The sequence below is a fragment of the Halichoerus grypus genome, chromosome 5, assembly GCF_964656455.1.
Source record: "Halichoerus grypus chromosome 5, mHalGry1.hap1.1, whole genome shotgun sequence".
In the NCBI taxonomy this organism is placed as follows: domain Eukaryota; kingdom Metazoa; phylum Chordata; class Mammalia; order Carnivora; family Phocidae; genus Halichoerus; species Halichoerus grypus.
In genome coordinates this window covers 139968659-139986075 of record NC_135716.1, presented here as the reverse complement: position 1 = coordinate 139986075, position 17417 = coordinate 139968659, and the positions used below count along the sequence as shown (strand labels likewise).

General features: G+C 40.8%; 1 protein-coding gene across 1 annotated transcript in view; it reads right to left on the bottom strand.

Moving 5' to 3' along the window:
* Window positions 1-17417, bottom strand: part of C5H1orf87 (chromosome 5 C1orf87 homolog) — a 74995-nt gene that overhangs the window by 30035 nt on the left and 27543 nt on the right. The window contains exons 3-7 of the mRNA XM_036121356.2: window positions 14090-14230; window positions 13253-13516; window positions 10751-10872; window positions 6927-7089; window positions 334-431 (exon numbers count right to left, since the gene is read on the bottom strand). Of these exons, the coding sequence (XP_035977249.2) occupies window positions 334-431; window positions 6927-7089; window positions 10751-10872; window positions 13253-13516; window positions 14090-14230 (788 nt within the window). The remainder of the gene's footprint in view (window positions 1-333; window positions 432-6926; window positions 7090-10750; window positions 10873-13252; window positions 13517-14089; window positions 14231-17417) is intronic.

Here is a 17417-nt window from a genome sequence, read left to right as displayed (position 1 = left end):
GGGGGGGAAATCGGAGGGGGAGACAAACCATGAGAGACTATAGACTCTGAGAAACAAACTGAGGGTTCTAGAGGGGAGGGGGGTGGGGAGATGGGTTAGCCTAGTGATGGGTATTAAAGAGGGCACGTACTGAATGGAGCACTGGATGTTATACGCAAACAATGAATCATGGAACACTACATCAAAAACTAATGATGTAATGTATGGTGATTAACATAACATAATAAAAAAAATTAAAAAATAAATTGATTGTTTCACACATAAAACTTCTAAAGACAGATCTCAGTGTTTGGTATCCTAATAGAGGACTATGTGAATAAAAAATCAACTTACTTTATTTCACCATGGTAACCCAAATCTTGATGGTTTAGCAATGTTTCCAGAAGACTCAAAGTTAGATATAATCCATGCTTTCCACATATAGCCCTGACCTGCAAAGTAAGAAAGGATTTGGAGTTTCATTATAATGAAGTTAAGATTTGAATTTTAGCTAACATAACACTGTATGTTAACTATACTGGAACTAAAATGTAAAAAATTGAAATAAAAATAACAAATTTTTATTTGATTGATGCAGAGGTATATTTCATTGCTCGAAGCCAATGAACTTTGAAACGTTGATCTTAAATTTTTGCCAGCAATGGAATGGGTGGTCAAGGCCTAGAAGTTATATATACTTATTATACAGGTAAATTGCAAAATATTTTTGTGTATTTTCTTTGATTTATAAAACAAGCTTGATGTATTAGCATGGCCAATATTGCTATCTGCATTTCATATAGGACAAAACCAAGACTTAGATTAAGTCACTTCCTTGATGTTACACAGTTCATAAATGATGGAACTTAGTCTAGAAACCAGATGTCCAATAAATTTTTGTTGGATCAATGAATAAAGTGTCATTGTAGTTTCCCAGATATTTAATATTTTCTGAGTCTAGCTGACAAATCAGTTCAGTTCTCAGGTTGGTGGGTGGGTGACACTTAGATTCAAACATGTCAGACTTTTAGGGGTATGATAGCATGTTTTATGTGTTTAACATATATATATACATGTATATATGTATATATGTATATATATTTAGAGACAGAGAGGGAGAGCATGGACACGTGGGGGTTGGAGGGGCAGAGGAAGTGGGGGAGAGGGGGAGGGAGAGAGGGAATCTTAAGCAGGCTCCACGTGGAGCCTCATGTGGGGCTTGATCTCATAACCCTGAGACCATGACCTGAGCCAAAATCAAGAGTTGGACACTTAACCAACTGAGCCACCCAGGTACCCCTAGCATAATGTTTAAACATAGACTTTGGAATGAAACAGGACTTATTTTGGACACTAGATCTATTGTCTGTGATCTGTGTGACCTTTCTGTGCCCAGTGTTTCATCTACTAAATAAGACTAGTATTTTCTAATTCCTAGGGTTCTGTGAGGGTTACATGAGAAAATAAGCAGTTAGAATAATGCCTCGCTTTTAGTACACATTTGATTAATATTTGTTGAAATGAAGAGATGAAGAAAGGAGAGAGAGGAAAGAGGGATGAGAGGAGATGATAGGAAAGGAGAGAAGGGGAGAGAGAAAACAAGAAAAGGAGAAAGAAGGGAAGAAGGTGTGGAAGGAAGGAAAGAAGAAAGGAAGGGAGGGAGGAAGGAAAGGGAGGGAGGAAGGAAGGAAGGAAAGGGTAAAGAAAAAGATGTCTAATTTGTGTTTGGACTGAACAGTAGCTACTATTATTACTTTGAGAGGAAGTTCAGTATAGTGACTGTATTATGCATGTTTTTTTACTCTGATGATTTGACATCCAGGGCTGTGCTGACCCTGGAGTGATTGCCCCTCCCAGGGCTAGCCAATTCCTAGAGAGGGTAAAGGACTGGCTTTAAAGTGTGTTTTTCTTTCATATGCAAACCAACCTCTTCTTTATGGCGGGGGAGGGCTCTCACCCTGGGGCCACTATTTCCCTTCCCTTATTGCCCCAGGGTCAAGCACTAGGCACCTAGGGATAGCCCCTATGCCCCAAAGCTCAATGAAATTATCCAAACTAACCAATCCTAAACCTGCTTACCCTGCCTTGTCCATTCCACCATAAGGGCTCCTGCCCACATTTTCCCCTCATCCCCTCTGCCTCCTAACTAGCCCTGCTGCTTCTGGAAGAGTCTGTGTGGGTGTGCCATGCTCCCTTGCCTTGGAAACTGTGTTTAACAAGCTATCTCTTCAGTGGCAATCATCTCCTGATCTGTTGGTCTGAACATAGCTGAATAATATATAAAACCTAAATTTTAAAATAGTGACAAAAAACTAATCTTTGTTTATCTTTATGTAAGGAAACAAACAACAAATCTAGGTTCAAAACTTGTACGTGTTACTTCCTAGGTATAGACGAGTCCTGTCAGGGATGCTTAACAGAGGAAAAAAGATCATCAATTTGGAACATAAAAAACTGAGTAAGAGTTTACCAGAAGAGTAAGGGGTCAGGGAAAATTCCAAGCAGAAGAAAATCATGTGTGATTAATGGATGAGAAAGAGTATGGTGCTTTTTAGAAACTGCATATATTTTGACATTATCCACTCTACTATAGTTTTATACCCTTTCCCAGGCTGGGCAGTAATGATCTGGTCACTAGAGCTTCTCTACAAGACATGGGATTACTGAGGGCTTCAGCTGTGTTTCATTCATTTTTCAATTTGTTTAGCACCGTGTTGAAAAATAAAGTATCAATAATTATTGAACAAATAAATACGTAGATGAACAAGGAAGTGAATGAAAGAGTTGAAGACAATAAAGAGTAGAGTGTGTATGGGCAGAGATTGGCAAAAATAAATTTAGAGAGGTAGAAATTAGTCACATTATGCCATTTTACTCCTTAAATAAGAATTGAATTATCTTCATGATTACAGCATATTAATATATTTTTAAACATCAGTGTAAGAGGTTATTCTAAAAACAGTTCATTTACTTCTGGCAACACTGAGTTTTGCTCTAGGCTAAAATGAATAGCAGATTAGAAATAGTACATCAGGGTTCCTAGAAGCAGATTGATTGATGGCTGCTAAGAGCTGACAGTTATAAAGGAGCAAAAAAACATCTACCAGAAAATTCTGGCAACTTAGTGTTATTCAGGATTATTACTAAAATTGTTTAAAGCTTGAATATTCATAATGATGACCCTTGTTCAAAAAGAAAACATTTCATTATGTGTAGTTTCTTCTGTTTAGTAAGGAAATGTTTTTTAATCAAATGTAAATAAAATGTCTATGTTATTTAGAAAATGACATGTGAAATAAATATTCATTTCCCCAAAATGCTCCTTGAAAGAGTGGCGCACAGATGCTCTCTCAACTTCCTCTCTTCCCACTTAAGGCTCCATTTGCATTTTACCCCATCACTGTACTTAAACTGTATTTGCCAAGTCACTGGTAACTTCCATGGTTTGAAATTGCATGAGTACTTTTCAGTCCCAATTATTGGTCTCTTCACAGCATGTAACATGACTGATCATGCCATCCTTCTATAAATCTCTTTTTTGGCTTTCTTGACCACTCCCATGCCTCTTGAGATTATTTTTAGTCTCTTTTGTTGGCTTCTCTTCTTCTACAGTGTCCTCCTCTACTTTCCCTTCTCACTTTCCATTGTGTCCTTGGGTAACCCTAACTACTCCCGTGGCTTCAACTGTATATCGAAGACCTTTAAATCATTATTTAGCTTTAATCTCTCAACCCAGAACAATGTATTGAAAACTGAGCTCCTCATCCCATCCTCCACCCCTCCAAAGCTACTCCTTGTCTCTTTTCTATCACAGAGAATGGTACCACCACTCACCAAGTTGCCAAGGCCAGAACCTTGGGAGTCATTTTTGATTCTCCCTAATTCAGGGCCCATATCTAGTTAGTCACCAAGACCTACTTTCCTACCTCCTTAATATCTCTATCTCTCCTGTTAACTGGCCTGGTTTAAAGCCTCCTAATTTCTTGCTTGATTATTGGAATAGCCTTCTAAAGGGTCTCTTTACCTCTAATTCTTCATATTCCATTAGACTGCTTTTTTCAAATTTCGAATTTGATCATATCATTCACTGTTTAATATCTTTTGATGATCCCTTTGGGCCTTCAGGGTAAAGTTCAGCTCCTTAGAAAGACCCTTCATAAACTGGCTCCTATTTTCCATTCTAACATCAACTTGGGCAGCATCTCCCACCATCCCCAGCCACCACACACCCACTATATTCTGTCTATATGAATGACTTCCAGTTCCCTGAATTAGCCATGCTCTCTCTCATTTCAGTCCTGTTTCACATTGTTCTTTTTACCTAGAATACCTTTCCCATCCCTTCCTCTGCCCCTCCTCCTAATTCTTTGCCAAATTCACCTGTCCTCTAAGATTTAGTATTTGCATCATCTTTTTGGAGGGGTTTTGAGCCAGGCTAGCTTGTTGTGCTTTCTCTGTGTTCCAAGTTACTGCCATCACTGCATTTGTCATACAGAACTGTGACATGTTTAAAATGTCATCTTTCCCCTGAGCTCCTGGAGAACTCAGGAACTGAAATCATAATAGTCTCTTGTCCTTAGTGGCTTATCATAGTGCTCAGAACACTGGATGTGGATCTACGTTGCCTCGGCAATCCTGCCAGAATCCATCAGTGCATCAAAGACAGGCTAGAGGAACAGGAGGACTGAGTCCACAGAATGGGGATGGTAGATATTTGACATGTTTTTAGACTATTCTTTGAGAATGGCAAAATTTCACTCATTTAAGTGGCAAGACCCACAGATTATCCTTCAAGACTGCATTTATTTATCTGAGAAGCTACAGATGATCTGTGAGCCCTCTGAAATGGCTGTGAGGATGGCACCCCCCCCAAAAAAAAACACACACAGGGGCACAACAGGGTGCATAGATTTCATGAGAAACTTAAGGAGGTCTGTGATTCTTTCCCCTACACTCCAAGGAGATTAAGAATTGCTGTTCAAAAAGAGAAGCCCTTCCAACTCATAGCCTTTCCCTGTCTACCCTGAAGTCCTATGTCTAGGAACATGAATGTGGGGGCGCAGCTGCTGCTGCTTTTTGTATCCAATGTCCCTTGGGCCTCAATTTGTCTCACGTTCTGGGGAAACAGAATTCTATTTTACATGCCTCCCAGACTGCAATATACTTTGAGTGAGTTCCAGATGTCTTAAGAGATGCCAGATGGCTCAAGAGAGACAGACCAGCTTCAAGGAAAATGTGCCCCATTTCCTTGGATATGAACCACAAATTTAAGCTTTCAGGGCCAGCTCTGATAGCCAGTGCTCAATGTGGCCATCACTTGACCCTGGAAATATCCTCCTTCCTTGGGCTGTTTTGAGTAATGATTTAACCAAATACTGATTTTTTTTTTTTATTAAAAGAAAAAGAAACTAGTGTTTACTGAGTGCCTCATATATTAGCGTGGTAAGTGCCTTCACATACTTATTTTGTTTAATCCTCACAATAGATGCAGGAGATAGATATTTGAAACACAGTTTTTTTTTTTTTTTTTCCAGCTGAAAAATCTGAAGACTCAAAGAGTTTAAGCAAATTTATTTTGATTCATAAGTTATTTATGTTTTATTCTACTAGTATCACCTGAGAACATTCAAGCTTCATTGATGGTGTCATGTAATTTCCAATCTAACAAAGAATTGCTGCTTCTTATTCTATTTCCACTGATATTATGTACACAATAAAAGCCATTTATGTTGTGTGGAATCTCCCGCAGTTTGCTCTCTCTCTCTTTCCAGTGAAACATACTTGCATGTGTAATATTCACATACATACACACACATGTACATACCATCATGACCTTTGCCCTTGCATGGTTAGCTGACTGTGTAAATGAAAGCACAGAGAAAGCTGCTTCTGTCCTGGAATAAGAATCCACTTCCAGCATCCTCTGTCCTTGCTTTCTTAGTAGAATGTCATATGCTCCTCTTAATTCTCTCAATTCTAACCCCTGTTTACCTAGATGAGAGGCATTTTCCAATCTTTTCTATAGCACTTTCTTTCTTTTTTTCCCCCTGCAATTATAAATCCCTTCTACTCCTCTGGAATTCTAAGTCTTATATCCTGGACTCAATGGATAATTCCAGATATCTTTTGCTGAATAGAGTTCCAATTCTGGCTCTCAATATCCAGTACTCTACTGTACTTTGAACCCTGGCTCTGCTGCTTGCTAGCTGTGGCCCTTGGGTGATTCAACTGGCCTCTCTGAGACTCAGTCTTTTTCATTAAATGGGTATTATAACATCTATCTGGATTTTGTAGTTATCTGTAAATGTTAAATGAGAGAATGTAAATAAAGCATTTAGTGCAGTGCTTGGCACTTAGTAAGAACTCAATAAAGTCTGGTGGTGACAAGTTGTTGTTGATGAAATTGTAGTAATAGTCGTAATTATTATTTCACCTGTATACAAGGTAGCCTCATGACTAGGGTTTGTTTGGCTAAAGACAACACTTGAGTTTATATGGTTCTGGATCCTCTTCCATAAAACACGTCTGCACTGTTAATGCTCTAAAACAGCATGCTAATCTCTATCAGCAATAAATCACATTAGTTCCTAAAAATTGGGTGTTCTAAGGAATGGGATACCACATGCTAATGTCACTAAGCTGGTAGAGGGTGTGAGAAATGAACATTTGGCCTTGGAAAAAATATTTGTTTTCCATTATGAAATATTATTTGGGTGTTATCCTATTCTCTATTATTAACGTAGAACATATCCCAGCATAAGTAATTCCTGGACCAATTCTGCATATTCTACAATTCTTTTTTCCTTTTGTTTTTCTCATCTCAGGCACAGAAGACAAACAATTGTATAATGTTATCCACAGGCAGAACACAGATCATAACTGAGCTTTCTGTTAGACCTTGAGGTAGGCTTTGGAGACAAACACATCGGAACTCTAATTTTCATTACCTTGGGTGGGGGCAGGGAACCGGAGAAAGAGTGGTCTTCTTTCCGGAAACTCAGACTGAGGCCCTCTAGGTCGAGTTTTCCATGGGTTGTCCTTAGTGCCATCAGGATCTCCAATAGGTTCTTGCCCACTTCTGACCGAGGGCTGGCATCTCGAGGAGCTGTACTGCATGGAGGGGCAGGGGAAAGCCTGTGAAAACATGATCCACCCAAAGCCGCTGCATGTTTTCATACCACATCTCTCAGCCCTGACAGACACCGTGAACCCAGAGAACCCACCCAGTAAGGTCTCCTAAGTCTCAGGAACCTGGTCATGGGGTCTGCGCATAGAGATTTCCTAGATTATCTCCAATCTGTTCCATTCTACTGACCACTAGAGTCTTCTCCAGGAGGCAACAACCAATTCGGCTAGAACAGAAACCAAAATTTGTAATCCACTCTCACTCTTTTTTCCAGGTTGAGAAGAACAATTACAAGTGACCACAGTAGTTTACTTTAGCTGCTTGATCTTACTTCTCTTAAGCCCAGATAATTATTGATGGCAAATCAAACTTCCAAACTGTCCCTTGCCACAGGCAAAGCAAAGTGGATCCTGCCAGATCCCCTATAACCATGGAACCTCTGTAGAAGGAAATCTTGAATCAAGTGAACTTCCCGTGTTATCCTTGACTCTGCAATTTTTATCTAGAAAACCGAGAAAAGTTTTGGGAATAATGATCTTGCAAATGTTTGTAATTATTACGATGGTTTATCTCACTGACCTTGGGTGAAAACCCAAGGGTGATAAAGTGTTATAGTCATTTATTTTATGAAACTAGTTTGAGATGTTTACTCATTTAGCATTCAAATGATATGTCATTCCAGATCCAGCTGAACTATCTTCTTGGCAGTGAAGCTTTTCCTAATTTCCACTGTCTCAATGTAAAATGCCACTTCCCAACAGGGACAGTCTCTGACATCTCCCAGCCTCTACTCCTGTAGATCAGCTTCCTTTCAGTGGTGTGTCAGTAAACTTAACAACCCGCTCTCCAAGATAATGCCCTGATTTGTTGCATTACTAATTTTCACGGTTTAAGTACTCCCACCATGGCCGACTTCAAACTACAAAAAGGATGTCACTGAAAGATGATCTGGGAAGTGGTGCTCCTAATTGGCCCTCAGTGATGCTCCAGCACCCCATGCTTGATCAGCTCTTTCATAATTCCTTTTTCTTTTCCTAAATAAGTCTCCCTTAGGTTGCAATCACATCTTTATTTCTTTAGCTGTTGTTTCATGTCTGACTTCCCTACTAGACTGCTCCATCAGACGTGGCTCAAGTCTGTTTTGTTTCTTACTATTTCCTGGGGATCTTGTACAGTACTTGGAATTAATTATTTTTATATGTATTTAACTTTTACTAGAGGTCATATTGTATCTTCTTTTTATCTTAAAGGATTTTATTTATTTGTATTAGGGAGAGAGAGAGGGAGCACACATGAGTGGGGTGAGAAGCAGAAGGGGAGGCAGAGGGGGAGGGAGGGAATCTCAAGCAGACTCCCTGCTGAGCGCAAAGCCTGATGTGGGGCTTGATCTCATGACCCGGAGATCATGACCTGAGCTGAAATCAAGAGGTGGTCGCATAACCAACTGAGCCACCCAGGTGCCCCTGTGTCTTCTTTTTTGCTCTGTGACTCTTACTTGAGTTTTGGCCTAACAGCTCATATTTTCTGAAAGCTTGGTACAGGAAAGAAGGAGTGGCTGTTTGTCTTTGTTTGGGTCATGTAGTTTCTGCACCCTCCTTCCCAGTTCAGAATGTTCTCCAGCTCAGGAGTCTGCCTCTCAGTCTAGCGGAGGAAAATGCCAGCTATGTGCTTTACAAGACTCTCTTTGCTGAGAGAGCCCATGACCCAGACCTTGCCAATCAGATGTGTCTGTCCCAGATCTGAATCACAAGTTTTCCTTCCTCTTTCCTTTTCTTGCAATGCCAGTTCCTGGGGGTAGGAATTCATGAGGCTTTGGCCCCTGTATCCGAAATGCAAGTATGAAATGGGCAGGAGTTGTATGGAACCCATTTGCTTCAGCTGGTGGGGTTTCTTAGGAAACCTGCTGTGGGAGGTGGTTTCATCTGGTCCAACTTAGGTAAGGAGAGCTGTTGCCACAGGTGATGGTGGAGGCTTTTTAAACATCACAGAGCTGCCCCATTAAAGGCTCTACCTGACAGAACACGGGAGGGCCTTTTCCTGAGCAGCACATTAATTAACAAAGAGCCTGGGTTCATTATAGGCCATCAGTTCCGCACTTCCACAAACACACTGTCTGGTTTGTATCAAGCAGCACCTTCTCCAATGAGTTCAAAGTGATCTCTTTGTGCACCATTTTTATAGAGTAGGTATCCAGATGTCTCTGCAAGTGGATAATTGGAGGTGCCAATTACATTAAAAAAATATTCATTGAGCATCTCCCATGTGCCGGGAACGATGCTGGACACCAAGCTGGCCAGGGCAGACACTATTACTAACCTCAAATGTCAAGTTAGTAATTACAAATACAGTGGCCATCAGGCAGGGAAAGGACTGTGGGGCCATACCACAGAGAGACTGAGAGATAGAACATAGTCTAGGGCTCAGGAACGCCTTCCTGTCCAGGACTCATTAAGACCCGTATCTGCCAATGGCACCTCACAGGGCCCAGATCTCATTGTCTGTGTGTTATGAAGTGTGGTTGCTGATTATTAAATATTTCTGGGGCTTTACGGCCCTCCATAGGACAGTTGTTCCCAGATATTTGACTGGTGTACCCACCTGGCAGTGTCTTTCTTTGCCCTTTGAGCCTTGAGGGAAAGACTGGGCCTTGCCAACCTCTGAATTCACTATGCCCGGCAAGGTGTCCCTGGCAAGCAGCTGGTATTCAATGAATATAAAAAGGCATGAAAAGGGCACACTGTAGAAAGGAAGCAAGTCCAACACTTGGCCCAGGGCCATTTTTGTAGGAAACTATTTTCCTAGAGTGAAGTGATGGATTCCAATACCGTGGCTCTTAACCACTGTGTCCCATTATTTGTAACTGAAAAGAGTGTCTTCTGGTAGGATAGTTTAAAAATAATAATAAAAAAAAATTCTTATATAGCATTTCCTATGTATCAGATACTGTTTTTAAGAACTTTGCGTTGATTAAGTTACTCTCCAAATCTATGAAGTGAAGGGAAATCTCTTATGGCTCCCATTTCACAATGGAAGCACAGAGAGGGTAAGTGACTAGCTCAAGGTTACACAGCCATTAAATGGCAGAAACAGGAACTGAGCCTAGGCTTCTGGTAATGGAGGCTATGCTCCTAACCACTGCACTTTGTCAACTTTCTTGGAGAACCCGGGGACTATCATGCTCTAATGTGCCTCCTCTCTAAAGATATTCCTCACATCCTATTTTTACTTTGTGTCATTTATTTCCCTTGAGATTACATTATTGATTCTGGTACCTGAAACCCTTCTTTGTTAGTGCCTGTAAGCCAGAAGTTCATTGACCAAATATATTTCTGGAATCACACTTTATAGACTGGAGCTCTGCATCAGTATACGATCATTTCTTATTCTATAATGAGGGTTTTCATTGTCACGTGGCAACCTCATAAAAAAGACACATGCTTGATCTCAAGAAACCTATGCAATTGGTGCAAATAACTTTCTGTGCTGGCCTGTCTATGAGAGAAAGAGAGAGAGAGGAAATGATAAGCATGAGGTGAAGGGCACAGTGATTCTACACTGGGTGAGCTTTTCGGGTGAATGGCCTCCAAAATCACGTCCAGGTCTAGAAGTCTAGGAACACTATGCCCAAGGAAAGAAAGAAAGTACCTTTGGCCATGATGATGACAACCCTGAGATTTCCTGGGGTTGCTGCCCACAGCTTCTTTGCTTTGCTGTGGATCATCTAAAGCTGCAGCTCTTAAAAACCAGAGGAGCTTTCCATAATTCACCTGAAAATCCAATAGGAAAACAGAACATCCTCATTTAGTGTACATGTAAGAGAAAGAAAAGCCCATAAGTGAAATGCCTGTTGAGACAGAGTTTTTGGAAATGTTTTAATAAAAAACTTTTATTAAGGGGTGCCTGGGTGGCTCAGTTGGTTAAGCATCCAACTCTTGGTTTCAGCTCAGGTCCTGATCTCACGGTCATGAGATCGAGCTCTGCATTGGGCTCTGAGCTCAGCACAGAGTCTGCTTCAGATTCTCTCTCCTTCTCCCTCTGCGCCTCCCACTTGTACTCTCTGTCTCAAATAAATAAATAAAATATTTAAAAAAACCTTTCATTGAAAGTTTTTTAACTGGTTTTAAAAATAGAGTATAATAATTATTAGTGCTCTTTACCAAATATTCCTATTATTCTCCCTTCCTGATTGCCCTGTGGTTGGGTAGGGCTATGGGAACATTTCTGGACAATGAGTTGTGAGCAGAAGTGACATGTGTTCCTTCTCGTTGAGGATTAAACTGCTCACACGAGATGCTCCAGAGCTTTCTTTTTTCCCCCTCTGCCAGCACATCCAAAAATACACTGGAGTCACTGCTTCATCAGCCTGGATTTTGGAGCTAAGATAAATGACAGTACTGTGACTGACTTATTATGGAAATGTAAGTGAGAAAGAAACTTCTGTTGTTTTGGGCCACTGCCACTTTGGGGCTATTTGTTACTACAGCCTAAACTAGCCTCTAGCTTCTCTCTCTCTCTCACATCTCTTATATACTTATATAAAATATAGGCTTATATTTAGATATATCCAGCAGATATATTCAAATTATTTGAGGACAAAGCTTTATTAAGCTAAATGAAGAATCTCGAGGACCCCCCTCCCCCACACACACTTTCCCCCCCTCCCAGGAAAGGACTGAAGGAATGTTGTCCATTTCCGTTGCTGGTCTGGATGACATTCTAGGGACTCTGGTGGGCAGGCAACTCCAGGGTGCTGGAGGAGGTAACATTTGGGGAGTGAAGCTATGTAAGTTTCTGATATAAACTTGGTCTCAGGCCAGAGAATTTGATGGAACTGAAGATGCATAGTGGTTGTACTGACATTGTATCACTAAATACCTACCATCAATATACAACTAATTATAGTGGATTAGAGATGGGCATGAGAAAAAACTAACATTTATTTGAATACCTACTAAATGCTAAGCTCATGACCAGGTAATTTGCATCTATTATATTGCTAAATTCTCATATTACTCCTATGAGGTTGGTTTTGGCCTGCTTTTCTTTCTTTTTTTTTTTTTAAGATTTTATTTATTTGGGGCGCCTGGGTGGCTCAGTCAGTTAAGTGGCTGCCTTCAGCTTGGGTCGTGGTGCCAGGGTCCTGGGATCAAGCTCTGCATCGGGCTCCCTGTTCAGTGGGAAGCCTGCTTCTCCCTCTCCCACTCCTCCTGCTTGTGTTCCCTCTCTGGCTGTGTCTCTCTCTGTCAAATAAATAAATAAAATCTTTAAAAAAAGATTTTATTTATTCATGAGAGACAGAGCGAGAGAGAGGCAGAAACAGAGGGAGAAGCAGGCTCCCTGCTGAGCAGAGAGCCCGATGCGGGACTTGATCCCAGGACCCCAGGACCAGACCTGAGCCAAAGGCAGACGCTTAAACATCTGAGCTACCCGGGCGCCCTGGCCTGTTTTTCTATCAGCACATGCTCACTCATGATTTACCCACTGCTATTACTTTTTCCTATTGTAGAATATATTCCTCTAGAATTTGCTTGCACTTGGACTGTGCTTTGTATCCACCCACAAATGTAAGCTTGGAAAGTGCAGTGCTCAGAGCAAGAACCCTGGAGTTGTCAGTGGGGAGCCTTTATCTCTGCCCTGGGTCTGCCATTAATTCTCTGGGTGCACTGCACGATTTCCTTACCCCACTATGGGTCTCGGTTTCCTAATTAGTAAAATGGTGGTCATATTATATTTCAAAGATACCCCCCACCTCTAATTCTCTAGGAACTGTCCTGATACATCCTAGTCAAATTCACCATTCTTATCTCAAAACTTACAGACTGACCAACTTGTCAATGAGATTCAAGAGAGCCCATTATCCTAAATCTGTAACCACCCCAATAGTGCTAGGAGCAGCCAGTGAAAGCCAGGACAGGAAAGTCTTTGAAAAAGAAATCAAGTAGCCCTAAGAGACCTTAAACTATTTTCTATTCTTGTCTATTCTGACTAGAAATTTCCACATATGAATAAAAATAAGCTTTGTGTCTTAAGGTTCAATAGTAAAGGTTATTTTTAAGAAAGAAACTAACCTTTTAATTCTATTACTCTGGTGGGTACAAATAAAATAAACAAAAGGAACCCACACTTAAAATAGCAACATGGCTGTACCATTTCTGGAGAGTCCCTCCTAGAAAATCTCTGGCAAAGGATCTTGACTGTTGGTAACTGTAGAGGGACTTCATGCCTCAAGAAAAGGCGGCTCAGTTGAGATTGGAGAAGAAATCCTGAAGAGATAGGATCCAGGGTCTTCAGCTCTTTCTGAAATTTTTCTAGTAAGCCAGAACTCAAAGGGCGTGATCTGAGTTCTCTTCTGACCAGGGCAAGAAGAAAAGCATCTTCTCTTGTTGTTCCACTTGGCCTCTGGCCAAAATCCTGACACAAGAGCAATAGCAACAATAAATTAACAGGGCTCTAAAATAAAAAGGCTGAAGGCCAATGCAAGGAAGCAGAAACCTAGTGGGCCTGGTATCAGAGCATCCACTTTCAGGCCTGGCCTAGCATAGGACAAGTTGGTAATACTGGAAGCAGGAATTCGATCTGGGTGTATTCATAAGTTTGCAATGCCTCGGGACCTTTGCCTTCAGGAGAAGAAAAGAAGCAAATCATTTTAAAGTGCATACTCTGTTAGAAGCCTCCTTAGGTTATATCACAGGTCTTCTGTAAAATATTTTTTTAAATATAAGGGAATTTAGAATGCCAAGTCTTAGAGACCTATTGGATCTGGGAGGAAGAAGGTAGGAGAAAGATGAGAAGTTCAGGTGAGGCATTTGAGGTTTGCCTGTGAGCTCACCAGGGAGTTCTTGGAAGCTGATTGGACATATGGCTTCTGATGTCCTCCAGTCCATCCTCAGACTGTCTCATTATCTGCTCCACATTAAAATTTACAGGCATCAAATAATACCCTTCATCCACAATAGAAAACAAGTCCAGTCTTAGTATAGGTACCTCAGGTTGGTCAGAGCTGTCCCTTGCCATCTGTTCCAAGGACCGGTCTCTAATGTTTCTTCTGGGGAGGCCATGGATATAGGACAGGGACTGGTCTCCAGTTGGTACCGAGCTGCAGTGGGCATTTGCCTGGCTGGGAATCTTAAAGAAACAAAGACAAATGTTAGTAAGGATCAGAAGGGGAGAGGAAAAGAGAAAGAGGAAAGAAGGGAGAATATGAGTGAGGAACCAATCTCTTAAAACACATTCCCAGTTCCAAATGACTTCAGCCCATATAGTCATTGAATCATTCAGTCCCCAAAGAAGAAAGCTTGCCTCAACATCAATCTCAGCATTATGCGATTAACATGTCTGACAAATACATTAACAATAAAACAATGCTGTTTCACTTGTGCAAGAAAGAAGGTGTCTGTGGCAGACAAAGGAAAAAGAGGTAGAATGTAAGGTATTCATATGCAAAAGTAAAGTTCTTATTAGAGATAAGGGTATCCTTAAGCTGTTTTATTTTTATTTACTTATTTTTTAAGTAGGCTCCATGCCCAAAGTGGGGCTTGATCTTCCAACTCTGAGACTGAGTGTCACCTGTTCTACTGATTGAGCCAGCCAGGGACCCCCTTAGGCTGTTTTAATTAGCAGATTGAGGAAGTATTTATTATACTTCCTCAGTATATTGGCAGCAAAGGCAATTGTAAGTTTTGTCAAGAATGGAATAGAAGAGATTAAAAAGCCCAGCATGTTATATCCTAAGAGCAGTATTATTAAAGGTTACAATAGAATAAATGATGGAACAAAGGTCAGTGATAAAATACCATTCCCTCTTGCAATGGAGTATGGAGTATGGTATATTAATTATGTTTTTTTTTTAATTTTCTAGATTTTATGATGTTTTGACATCTTGGGCAGCCTTGCTGTCTGGAAGAGATTGCCCTTCCCAGGGTTAATTAATTTCTCTCCAAGCAAATATTTCCCCTGCCCAAAATCAACCCAGTCCAGATATTAGACAGCTGGGGACAGCCCCTAGGCTCAAAGCCTGCTGGAATTTTTCAGACTAGCCACTCCTAAGCTGTTTACCCTACCCTGCCTTGCCTTTCCCCTAGAAACCTCAGTAAGAGCTGTAGCCTGTGCTTCCCCCTCACTTCTGCCCCCTGACTGAGCATGGCGCTTCCCCGTGTGATCCTGTGCTGTCTCATGCCCCCTTTCCGTGGGAAATGTTAAGAAACTATTCTTTCAAAAGCAGTTGTCACTCTGTTACCTTGTCATACCAGATTAAAAAAATAACATTTTGGGTACAAATGGAGACACATGGTTATTTTTAATATCAGACAATTGAAAGGAGACAGTTATCAGAATGATTCACTGAAAACTGAATGTCTGTACTCAATTGATAGGCACTTTAAATAACCTGTCAGTATGGATAGCAACCTACAGGTGCTTTATAGTCATGAAGCATTTTACGGAAAAATCAAGAGGCTCTCTAGAGTGGGAGGAGCGAGCAGGAGTGGCAGAGAGTTCTAGAATAGGCATAAAAATAACAAGGTATTTATTGGGCACAGACTCTGTACAAGGTACCATATGGATGCTTTGTTTATATCATTCCATTTAATCTTTAATCCATTTAATCTTTACAACAAGCCTTTCAGAAGTTAAGTAAGTTTATTAAATATTAGTTAAGAAATATTTATGGCTTGCCTAACCTGGGCCAGGCAGGGGGATAGGCCCTACAGTGAACAAAACAGATTTGGTTCCTGCTCTCACAGAGCTCACAGATGGTGAGGGGACAGCAAGGACTTGTGACAGCACCGTATGGAGCAGTGAGGGTCCCTGTCAGAACTGTCCACAGGTCCACCTGACCTGGACTTGGTGGTCCAGGTCTGGAGGCAATGACATTTAAGTCTAGGCTTGAAACATGAGTTAGGTTTGGATTTGGATAGGCTAACGAGTAGAGAGGGAGGAGAAGAGAAAAAGAAAGGGCCCAGGAAAAGGAAACTGGATATTGAAAACCTCAAAGGTATACACAGGCTCCTAAAAGAGAGAGGAATACTTCCAGAGCATAGTTTAAGTTTTGAAAAAGGCAAAAGTTAAGGCTGCAGAGGGAGATAGGAGAAAGGCGGTGAATTGCCTCAAGTCCGATTAGCCTCTGTGCTTTCTTCTGAGGGAAGTGGGAGCCGCAGAAATGTTTTCAGTAGAGCTAAGACTAGGTCAGAGTTGTCCCAAATTTACCCCCTAGTGAATTGTGCAGATAAGACTTGAACCCTGCTTTGTACCACTACCCCCAGGATGAGAGAGATTCCACATTCATTCAGTCCACAGAGCAGATTCATCCTGTGAAATATTTGGCTAGGCATCTCAGGTATTTCTTAGAACAGTATGTTTCATTGGAAATTATTTGTAATAGAAAACATTTACATTTTCAGCCACATGTAAACTTTTTTTTTGCCTCTGAGAATTGACACACTTTTATATTGCAGTATTCTAAAGGAGCATTTATCAATACTTCATCATCCCAGTGGAGTCAAGGTGTCCCTTTTCTCATTTAAAACACCAAAGTTTATTGAGTGCCTTTGTTTTCAGCACTATGTATACAGGTGAACAAGGCAGGTAGGATTAATGCCTTCATAGATCTTTCAGCCTAAGTATCACAGAATAAATTTTATGGCCTTCCCTATGGAAAGAGGAATATATATTCTACTCCCAGGACTGCTGCGAGCAATGAGTATTATAATGTATTTTAAACTTTTGTGAACCCCAGAACTTTGGTATTTGCTGTATATCTCCCTCCAATAGAGTGTGAACGCTGTGTGGGCCAGAACGGTTTTGTGTCCTGCTGACTCCCAGCATTTAAGAACAGTGCCAAATTGGAAGAGCAAATAGGAAAACACAGTTTCAGAATGATGATGATGACTTGTTCAGGCCCAGCCGAAGCGGGGCTCTAGATTTCTCTCTTCACTGACATCAATCACCAAGTGTATCCACAAAGTGTCAAAGAAGATAAAATGGAAAATGTTGACCAAGAATCACCGTGTTTCTGACTTCAGAAGTTGCCAGAGTAACTATAAAATCTCCAGTACTATAGTTTTCTGTCATTTGCTTTACTTTGAATCACAAAATAGTGCTTGTGGATGACACAATAATAGCCTGAAATGAGTTTGGGGCGTAATACTAGTTTTGTGATATTTACCTAGGGGAATTGTTACAAATGGAGCACAGAAATCTAACACAGATTTGGTAATTCTTCTTGGGGTGTTGGAAACTTGCAACTGTGAGGAGTGTAAACAAGTCTTTTTTTTTTAAAGATTGCTTATAAATTATTTTAAAGCGGTTATATTGT